The sequence below is a fragment of the Cannabis sativa genome, chromosome 6 (assembly GCF_029168945.1).
Source record: "Cannabis sativa cultivar Pink pepper isolate KNU-18-1 chromosome 6, ASM2916894v1, whole genome shotgun sequence".
Classification (NCBI taxonomy): Eukaryota; Viridiplantae; Streptophyta; class Magnoliopsida; order Rosales; family Cannabaceae; genus Cannabis; species Cannabis sativa.
Genome location: NC_083606.1, coordinates 72,007,428 through 72,018,855, shown reverse-complemented (window position 1 = coordinate 72,018,855; position 11,428 = coordinate 72,007,428). Strand labels below are relative to the sequence as shown.

General features: G+C 31.5%; 2 protein-coding genes across 2 annotated transcripts; one reads left to right on the top strand and one right to left on the bottom strand.

The window, feature by feature from the left end:
- The first annotated feature begins 2,963 nt into the window (after positions 1-2,963).
- LOC115695863 (conserved oligomeric Golgi complex subunit 8) lies at positions 2,964-7,826 on the top strand. The gene is made up of 12 exons (XM_030622954.2): positions 2,964-3,214; positions 3,298-3,450; positions 3,680-3,828; positions 4,640-4,717; positions 4,819-4,912; positions 5,018-5,092; positions 5,266-5,562; positions 5,789-5,856; positions 5,984-6,038; positions 6,174-6,312; positions 6,646-6,830; positions 7,140-7,826. The coding sequence occupies exons 1-12, from the start codon at positions 3,092-3,094 to the stop codon at positions 7,434-7,436; spliced, it is 1,713 nt and encodes a 570-aa protein (XP_030478814.2). The 5' UTR covers positions 2,964-3,091; the 3' UTR covers positions 7,437-7,826.
- Positions 7,827-9,606: 1,780 nt separating this feature from the next.
- LOC115695906 (large ribosomal subunit protein eL34) lies at positions 9,607-11,361 on the bottom strand. The gene is made up of 5 exons (XM_030623005.2): positions 11,205-11,361; positions 10,834-10,935; positions 10,651-10,730; positions 9,989-10,098; positions 9,607-9,900 (listed from the first exon to the last, which is right to left on the bottom strand). Exons 2-5 carry the CDS (start codon positions 10,910-10,912, stop codon positions 9,810-9,812), a joined length of 360 nt encoding a protein of 119 aa, XP_030478865.1. The 5' UTR covers positions 10,913-10,935; positions 11,205-11,361; the 3' UTR covers positions 9,607-9,809.
- Between the last annotated feature and the right edge of the window lie 67 nt (positions 11,362-11,428).

Sequence of the window (11,428 nt, the reverse complement as noted above, 5' to 3'; positions counted from 1 at the left end):
ATATCTAGTGTAATGTAAGTTACTAATGCGTGCATGCATAAGAAAGCTTAAATGTAAGTTACTAATGCATATTATGTAAATAAATTAAAAAAGATTTTCAGTTTTATAATGTAAATATAGAATTTTTAATAGAGTATAATAAAATAAAGTCAAAAAAATTAGAAAAAAAGGAAAATTAGAATCCTAGATTGTTAAGTTGACATATGTATATAAATTGATTGATATATATATATATTGATATTGATTAATGAATATATTGTGTTGGTATGATACATATGACTTTTTATCTACATATAGAAAAATACAAAATTATTAAAGTATTAGAAAAAGGGAAAAATAAGTATTGAAGATAATAACAATCTTAGGCATGCCACATAAATTCCCTAAAATCTTCCTTTATATATAAATATATATTTACAAAATTACTATACATATATCATATTTTTTTGGTGTAATAAAATATCTATCTATATATATATAGATGAGAATACTAATAGTTTAAAAGAATACTAATAGATTATTTATAAAAAATTAAGAATGGGGAAGTTACATTATTTTTTTTCTTATTATTCAATAGAAAAAAATTAGAAAACATAACAAAATAGAAAAAATAGAGAAATGGAAGGAAAAGATGCCACATCAATCCTCTTATGCTTTCCTTTATTTATATATAGATATTGATACATAATTTTATAAATACATCATCATTATTTTTAATAATTAATATATAAAAATATATTATTAATTATTATTAATAAAAAATAGAATAAATATTTGTGTAACAAACTATTATTTACATCTATAGTCTAATTTTAACATAATTTATAATATATAATAGATAATAACATTTGCATTGTCATCTAAAAAAGATAAAAAAGAAATATACTATTAACTTATATAAATTAACATTTTTAACATATAAAATCTCATGATTAATATCTAATTATAAAATTAAAAAAAAATTACCGAATAAATAATGTGTTCTCTAACATAGGCACATAAAATTATGTCAAGGGTTCTTGTAATACTATGATCAATCAAATTGTGAGACCAAAATTAATCAAGTGCATATACACCATATTAAAAAATTAAAAGATTTCTCACTTGTATTAAAAGGCATATTGTTACTTGTGTACATATTTTAAATTTTTTTTCTATGTTGTAAAAGTTCTACAATCTCTAAACTTCATAAAAGTTTCACCAAAGATATTAATAAAAGAAATTATAAATGCATTAATATAAAATTTAGAATTGTAGCAAGCAAAGCTAATTGTTACTTTTTTATTCTAATCTTAATTCTCTAAAAAAAATATTTTACATAAAGTTCATAATAAAATTGAAAAATATTCATAACAATGAAAATTAAAATAAAATAATAATATTGATTCTTATTTATAATGCAATATATAATTTTATTTTTCTCATAGACACACTATAAATACTATTTAGAATGCTATAATGTTTAAAACTATAAATCAAAGATGAGATATATTATTTATTAGAATAGAAAGAGATGAAACTATGAATAGAAATAGAATTATCATTTTTTATTACTACTACTTAGGAAAAGAATATGATAAATACCTCAAATATTTGAAAGCAAATGAGAAGAGATGGTGATTATTTTTTTTTCCATAAAGAGGGTTATATATACATGATATTAGTCATCTACTAATATGAATTAACTTTTACATATTAATTATAGGAATATAAAAAGTTCTTTACAATAATTATAATAATAACAATAGTAATAATAATAATGAATGATAAAAAGTTATAAAATATGAAAAGTCACTATATACATGTTTTAATAATAATAATAATAGTATTAATAATATGTAACTTATGTTGTGTTTCCTTTAACAAAATGTGAAAACTTTAGAAAATAGTAAAAATAGTTAGAAAAAAAGATAAGATGCCACCAAATATCTTTTGTGCTTTCCTTTATTTATATATATTGATTTAACATGTTTTTTTCCTATTTAAGTTTAAAAAATACTATTTATACCTAATAAATATAAAAGTGTACACTTTTAAATTGGTCATTGTCATGTTATTTTCGGATTAGGCACATCGACTCAAAAATGACCTATTTATTAAATGAGTTAGTCATGTCAATTCGAAAATAACCCAAATCTATTTAAGAAAAATCTAAACTTATTTATTTCGTACAAGTTTCGAGTCGTGTTCGAGTCTTACATACACCCAAGTGAAAATATATGCCTCTTACAAGAATGTCATCGAGCACCTATCAAACTTTATTTTTTCATACAAATTTTCATTATTAAGGTTCTGTTGAGTTGGTAATCGAGTTTCCATCGAGCTTTATTAAATTTGCAAAAACATTTTAGATTTAAAAAACTACAAAAATCATGAAAGAAAACATAAAAAAAAAAATTATACTTTATATTTAATTATTTATCGTGAGTTTAAGATCTAAATTATCAAAAAAAAAAAAATAGGTTAATTTCAAAAAAAGAGAGAGAATAAAAATAGAGAGAAAATTAATTTATATTTAAATATTTATTGTGAGTTTAAGTTCCTTTGCAATTATTTTCTAAAAACATATTTTATAAAATTATTTTAACATAAACACAAATTTTTCTTTGCAATTATTTTCCAAAATTATGTTTTATAAAATTATTTTTACTTTTTAATTTTTTTAGTTGAGAATCAAAACTAATTTTTAAAATAGAAAAAATATAACTTTCAACCCCGACCCTAACTCCTACCCGACTCCAGACCCGAACCCCAACCCCGACCTAGATTCCGGCCCGAACCCCAAACTTTGATGTCAACCCGTACTCAGCCCCAGAACCCGACCACGGTCTCGAACCCAGACTATTGACCCAAATCCTGACTTGTGCAAAAGTGATTAAAACATTTAAAAACAAAAATATTACCAAACGCAACTATTGTTTTCACATTTTCAAAAATATATATTTTTCAACTTCAGTAAAAAATAAATAAAAAACTTCAACAGTTTTTCTAGTTCCATGAACTAAGCTCTCAAATAAAAGAATTATCAGATCGGCTTCGGAGAGAAACGATTACAACTCCACCAGATCCGAAACCCTTCCAATCTCATTCCATGGATTTAGATAATGCGGCGGACGATTCCTCCGTCGTCGGCGGCCTTCTCCCTCTCGCCTCCGCCTCTCAGCAACCCTACGTCTCCGAACTCCTCTCCTTCACTCTCGATCGTCTCCACAAGGTTCTCCACTCTTTCTCTCATTATCAGCAATGTTTTGTATTTTTGTGATCTTAGTTTGATTATTATTGGTTTGAATTTCGCAGGAGCCTGAGCTTCTTCGAGTCGATGCGGAGCGAATTTGGAGGCAAATGCAAGAGGTTGCTGTTGGTAATTACCGTGCTTTTATTGCTGCTGCTGATGCCTTGCTCGCGATTCGTGGGGAAGTATCTTCCATTGATAAGCATCTTGAATCTATGGTGTGTTAGTTCTCAAAATTAAGCTTCTTATGTGAATTTGGTGGCATTAATGTAAAAAAAAAAAATTACATTGTTCTGCATTGGAATTTTGGAGTGTAATTTGTCAAACTAATTACATGAAAGTGTGAAATTTAGATGGGTAGAGCTGAAATTATGGTGTTATTTTCATGGATTTTATTGGTTATGGAGGATTTAGGTCTTGCTAAGTTATAAATTGTTTTCCTTGTAGATAGGTGAGATTCCAAAGTTGACATCTGGATGTACGGAGTTCGTTGAATCTGCAGAGCAGATTTTGGAAAAGAGGAAGATGAACCAAATTTTGCTAGCAAATCACAGTACTTTGCTTGACTTACTTGAAATTCCTCAACTTATGGACACGTATGTATCTTACTATATTGTTAGGATTTTATGTTGAAGTTAAATAGTTTACTTTTTTTATGGGGATCCTAATGAAATATAATGACATTTCTATTTGTTCAAAGCTTCAATGTACTCCTTTTTCTAGTTATTATGTCAACTATGTGGATTTTATTTTTCATAGATAGACAATCTACTACTGAATCTGATTAGTGAATATAATCTTAGTTGGTATTTCTTAGAAAGTCGGTTTGTAAAACCAATTAGATAAAGCCTGATCGGAGAACTAGGTAGTGAATTTTAAGGAATATATGGTCAATAATTTTTCTTTTGTTACTTCTTTTACAATCAAATGAGTAGATAAGTTTTTTTGTATGCTTTTTTCAGAAGCCAGTTTCCTGTGCAGCTTTCTATTTCTTGTTTAGCTGTATATGCTCATTGATTATTGGTAGATTATGATGAATCAATAAATTACTTGAATTCACTCCTTATTATTCTATTTCTTTCTTTAGGTTTCCTCTATTAATTTACTTCCATCTTTATTAATTCTTTTCTAATTGCTGTCTGAGCTTCCCGAAGCTCTTATTCTCGCTCAATCTTACTATGAATTCTTTGTATTTTCTCTCTTGATTTACAATAATTTTTATCCAACCTTGGCATTTTCTTTCTGCCTTTCACCGAAAAAAAAATTCTCAACCCTTATTTTTTCTTACTAATGCCACTAAGCATGGGAAATTTTTCTCAATTTTCGTAAGAAGGCATTGTTGAATTTTCTAGTGAGTTTAGCATCTCGTTTAATAGAAGCATTATTGTTATCTCCCCCCTTTTTCAGATGTGTAAGGAATGGGAACTTTGATGAAGCTCTTGACTTGGAAGCATTTGTTGCAAAACTTTCAACTATGCACCCCAAGTGAGTTGTTCTTGTTCATGTTATTCTTGTACGAGTTGTCAACTTGACCATAACATGAGGCTTAATTCTCTCTCTCTCTATCCTCCTTTTGTCCCTCATAGCTTACCAGTTATTCAGGCACTGGCTGCAGAAGTGAGACATATCACCCAATCTCTTCTTTCTCAGCTTCTTCAGAAACTTCGTTCTAACATTCAGGTATGATCAAATTATAAGAGCATACAAGCAAATTGTTTCATTCATCTAAGAATGCAGTTTAGGAGTTTATGCATCGTTCTGGACGTATAACTTTATTTCTTGCAGTTACCAGAGTGTTTACGGATTATTGGATACTTGCGTCGAGTTGGAGTCTTCAGTGAGTATGAAATGCGTTTGCAGGTATGACTATAATTGATATATGTTTTTTGAAGGCACAATTTCAGTACATATTTGGTGGTGATAAGTGTGTGACATGCATGTTTATTGTTTTTGGGTATTAAGATTGGTCACATCACATGCTCTTCTAGCCACGTTTTTTTTTAAAAGATTTTATCTGGCAAATATTTCTTCAGTTCCTGAGGTGCCGGGAGGCATGGCTTACTGGAATACTGGAGGATCTGGATCAAAGAAATGCTTATGAGTATTTAAAGGGAATGATAAACTGCCATCGGATGCATCTCTTTGATGTTGTTAATCAGTACCGAGCAATATTTGCTGATGACACATCAGGAAGTGAAGAAAACTATGATGGGGGACTTCTCTTTAGTTGGGCCATGCATCAGATCACCTCACACCTCAAGACTCTTAAGTTCATGCTCCCAAAGATAACTGAAGGAGGATCTCTGTCAAATATATTGGATCAATGCATGGTGAGCATCTTCTTTCGAGTCATTTTCTACATGCACGGATTTTTTGATGGAAAGTACATATTACTCAAGAAAATATGTCAAAATGTAGTTATGTTAATAGTTTTTATCTTTTAAACTTACTGTAGGTGCACGTATGTATGTAATATATTTATAATAACATTATTTGATCATTCTGCTACAAAATAGTATTTATGTTGACATTGTTAGTTTTTTTTATTACCATCAGTATTGTGCGATGGGCCTTGGTTGGGTTGGACTAGATTTTCGAGGCTTGCTTCCATCTCTTTTTGAAGAGTAGGTTTCTTACCTTTTTCTCACTTCCTTTTGGTTCATTTTCTTAAGATGGGGGTGTATCTTTCACCCCTATATTGTCTTAAAAGTACATTTCCTATTCTAAACATCAAGTTTGGTTGCATTGCAGGGCAGTGCTCAACTTGTTTTCGAAAAATATGAGTACAGCAGTTGAGAACTTTCAGGTAACTAGACAGTGGTAAAATTTCAAATTTGTTTTAGTATAAATATCAAGTATACAGATCAGTATTGAATCACAAAGATGACTTCATATTGTTTTATATGAACTGATCTAAATATTAATTGTTCTGTTACTCCAGTTAGTCTTGGATTCCCATCGTTGGGTCCCTTTACCAACAGTTGGCTTTCCGGTAAGTAGTTCGGGTGAAGATACACAGGATGAGGTTTCTCCACCATCTTATCTTATGGAGCATCCACCACTTGCTGTTTTTGTCAATGGTAAATTCAATATTTCTTCTCAGCTGTGTCTCTGTATTGTCAATATGGATCTCTTTTGTCAATGGTATTTGTTTCTTATGTTGCTGTATTATTTAGGTAACTCCTAGCAAAAGTAGTAATCGATGGCTGATGATTGAGTATAAAAATGAAGTTAATCTTTTTCCAATGCTTATGCAAAAGAAAACAATTGATTCCTGAGCCATAGGAGATAAACAAGATATTATAGTATCAACCTGAAATGGAAAAATGGTTTCTCTGTTTATTAATTTTGTCGCAACTCCATGGATGAAGAGGATTGATTGAATTTACTATTCTCTCTGTGTTTTGCAACAGGTGTATCTGCAGCAATGAACGAATTACGCCCTTGTGCCCCAATAAGTTTGAAGCATGTGCTTGCCCAGGAATTAATCAAGGGATTGCAAACTGTTTCCGACTCTTTGTTGAGGTACAATACAACTCGGATGCTTAGAGAAAACGAATCCGGACTTTTCCTCTCACTTTGCCGGGCCTTTATTGAGGTACTCCTGCCTAAATCACTGATTTTCATTTACACTTTGTGTATCTATGTTTACAATCACAGCCTTCGCATGCCTATTTGGTTGGGAGTAATCGAATTGAAATAACAAAACATTAACATTTTATTCCTTTGTTTGATTTCAATTTAAAATATTGGTATGACATTCTAATATACTGGTTTTTTCTTTTTACCGAAAATGGCTGTTCCTTTCAAAATTACATTTCCTTACATAATGAGAATTTTATTATTATTTATATCAAATTTTATTCTATTCTTATTCTAAATAAACCATTGCTTCATACTTTATTAGGTTGTTTACCCACATTGTGCGACATGCTTCGGCCGTTGTTACCCTGGTGGAGCTGCTCTCATCATGGATGCAAAGAGTTTATACGAAGGAGTTGGCCGGCTTCTTACAGTTTCTTCGTCAAGAGAACTCCCGAAACCCGTTATCAGTAATGGAGAAGAGGAGAAAAGCACAACAGAGAATGGCAAATTGCCTTCAGCCGAAAATGGAACTACTTCTGCTGAAAAAACTGGGGATGATAATGATGATGATACCGATCGAAAAGAGCAGAAAAGCCCGACTTCACAAACAGATGTGTGAAGAAGCAGAGTCCCTCAGAAGAAGTTGTTGATTCAATGTTGCTGTTGTAACTCACTAAGAAAAAGAAGAAAAAATGAAGTCGATTGTTTTAGTAGTTGGCTGTGATTCATAACAAGTTACATATCAAAGTAACAAAAAGCAATTTTTGCTGGAAAAGAAAGAAAGAAAGAAAAAACCAATAAAAAGAGGGAAAATTGATTGTAGTTAATAACACAATTTTGTTTATTTGTAATATAATAGAGATTTTTGTTCACCAAAATAATTATGGTGTCTTGTAATGGGTAAGTCTCAGAGAGAGAGAGAGAGCTATATATGCCTATAACGATTGGGGAAGAGAACACTTAAATTATATTTGCTTGACCAAATAGAAATTTGATTCATTTTGCAAAACAGGTTCTGAATTGTGAATTTTTCACGAAAAAGAAAATGGTGGTTTTTAAACAAAAGTAATATTTAAGACATTTTGTAAAAAATGATATAACTTTGATGAATGGTCTTTGATTGTAACAAAATAACTTAGTCACTTCAAAAATAAATAATAAAGTTGGGTCAGTTAGCGACAACCGTAATGAATTTTTTGTACTTCACCTAGGAAATGGTAGTGAAAATATTTTAGTGATTTTTTTATTTATTATTTTTTTAAAAAAAAAATAAGCGTATTCGTTCCATTAATTAAATAAAATTAGACTCACGGTCATTACATAAAAGGTCCTCCGAAACTGAGGAGGCTGGAATAGAACCATACAACTTGTGAATAAAAGCCAAGTTAGCTACATTATGGGCTGCAAAATTACAAGTTCTACTAACATACACGAAATTACAGTAAATAAAAGAGGGAGATGACTTAGAACAAAAGGAGACATAGTTCTCAAGCGTCCAAAGTGACTCCGTCCCATTAAGAGCATTGATAACTATTCTCGAGTCACTCTCCACCAAAACATACTTATAACCTATCTCTTGAGTCAATGAAACGGCTAAACAACAGGTCGCTACTTCTCCACATAACACATCCGAGAAGTCCAACCGAGCCGTATGAATCCGAACCACTCTACCCAGATGGTTCCTTGCTACCACCGCTATGCATATGCTTTCTAAGCCCACCCTGACATCACAATTCATTTTTATCCAATCCTGAGGTGGTGGCCTCCAGGTCCCCCTCAAAGTTGGTGTAAGGCAAGGCAAGGAAACATCATGAAGCTCTGCATAAGAAGTACAAATCTGGTCAATACATTTCAAAACATCCGGATGAGAGTTATTATGTATAAAATCGTTTCGCATCCTCTAGATAGTTTCAACAACAATCAAAGCATACAGAAAGACTTCTTCTACTCGAATCCCCCTATTATTGAGATTCCATATAAATTTGACCCAGTAATATTTTAGTGGTTTTTACATCACATGCTCACATTTTTTAAAAATATTGTATAAGTTTTATTTGGTTGTTTTATGAAAAGATAGTATTTTTTTAAAAAAAAAAATGTAAATTTTTGCTTTATGTTAAAGAGTAACTAAGTTGTAATTAACCATTTCTCTTCTATGGAGCTTCTCTATTTAAGATTTCTACAACTATGTGTAATGATGTTGAAGAGTAATTAAGTTGCAATTAACCATTTGCCTTATCATGTTGTTCATGTTTTTAGTTCTAACCACTTTAATGTCTATTAATACTTTAGATTTATTTATGATCCAAGGAACCACATGAAATGAGATGAAAATCTAGTACGGTTCTGGAATAGCAATGAGAACAATGATGGTCAAAATGTTCTTCCATTACAGCAACTCCTATCGAAAGGGTTCTCTTGGTCTTCTTGGCCTAATCATCTCTACGGAACCAGAGAAAGCTTGTTGCAGACTCGAGGTTTCTACCACCATAAAAACCAAAGAAAGAACAGGGAAGGAAGGTTTGTTCATGGCAGATAATGAAATCTTCACTATTTCAAACTCAAAACAAAAATTAATGTAAGCATACTTATCTTATTGATTCTCTATTATATTATATGTGATGAACACAAATTTGCTTATTTTGAAAGGTCTACTCATTGGTATTTTCCAAACTTTTGGGATGTAAGGTTTGAGTAGGCAGATTTAAAAACATTAAGCTTGATGAAATATCAAACAAAAACATAGCAACAAAGACGTAGAACCGAAAACCGAAGCAAAACCAAATCAGTAAGAATTTAACAAACTATAACTTGGAAATCAAATCAAACTACTACAAATACCATGTTTCAAAAGATTGATTGTCTGCAAATTTTGCACTAACTTAAGTAGCAAACAGAATACAGTAGTAAAACCATTTAAACATTTTGTTCCAATATTGAATAGTCGACTTAAAAGGAAGTCAAAATTTCACTCTTAGCAACATAATGTCACTTATTTAGCTGCCAACTTTTCCTTAGCCTTTTGAATCTTCAAAACCTTCTTCACAATCTTTTGTTCTTCCACCAAGAAAGCACGAATGATCCTGCACAATAAAATGGATTTGTTAAGAGACACTTGAACATAATAACAATTGGGAGGAAAATGAGTGTCATTAATTAACAGTTACATACCTCTCCCTAACAGCACTTCCAGAAAGAACACCACCATAGGCACGGTTCACAGTCCTACGGTTCCTTGACAATCTAGAGCGCTTGTATTCAGTGGGTCTCAAGTGAGGAATCTGCAACAAACCATAAATTAGACTTTAACAAGTTGTGGATGTAAAGGAAAAGTCGCAATCCAATAAGATGATAATAAAACAGAAACTAAACACCAAAAAGCTAAAACAGCAGAAGTCAAATGCAAGAAATGGCACGAGTCCAAATTCCAAATTCCAAATTCATTTCACTTCCTAGAACAGAAATCAAATGCAAGCAATGGCATGGCACACACACAAGTCTAAGACCCAAATTCTAAATTCTTCACTCCAGTTCCTAGGACAGAATTCAAATGCGAGCAATGGCACATGTGAATCTAAACCCAAATTCCAAATTCTTCATTTCGGTTCCTAGAACATAAATATACCCTATGTGTTCGTTAAGCAAAACTTACAATATAGTGGTTGTAATCGTATATATATAGCTATGAAACCTACTATAGCAAATTGATACTAAATAACTACATTAGCATTATCATGCATGACCTAAAAACCGAATCCATATTAAAGCTCAATCAAAAAGGTATGATTATATTATAAAGCAATTCATATGAAAAACAAAAAAAAACATCATACCCCCTGAATTCTCTTGCCAGTAATAGGGCATTTTGGGCCGCTAGCTCTCTTCTTGGTGGTCTGGTAAACCAACTTCCCTCCTAAATTATCGGAAAAGTACAGAGTAAGCAAAACCCAAAAACACCCAGAAATTCATGAAACATTTCGACAAAGAAATGGGCTTGTCTACGAAAAAATAAAAACCTGGGGTTTTGACGATTCGGTGCTGGTTCGATTTGGTGGCGTAGCTGTGTCGAGAACGATAAGTGAGACGCTGCACCATTTTTGATTGCTTGGGAACGAACTCTGCGATCCAAACCAGCAAAAAAAAAAACAGGAAATGGGGAAATTATAATCACCATTTCTACATTTGGAATTTCATCAACGAAATCTTGTACTTGTTTAAAATATGTAAATGGGACTCAACCAGATCCAGACAAGAAAGAAATTAGATGCAGATTAATTAGGTCACATAGATTTTCTCAGAAACCAAGTAAACAAACAATAAAGTATACATCTTTGGAAGAATACCATTGAATTGAATTGGATTGATGAAAACAAGAGTAGAATTGTACCTAAAACAGTTTGTTCCTCTTGGCGCCGCTGACTGTAAGAAAGTAGGGTTCTTGGAGAAGATGAGTGTAAACCCTAGTTCCGCATATATATTTGAGATTTGAGATGAGAGAGAGAGAGTTACATGTATGTTAAATTACCACTCTACCCTCTCTACCTTCCATGGGCTTTCTAGTTGGGCTTGCTTTATGTGTCACTTCTCATATCGTGTGTGGACTTTATTGAT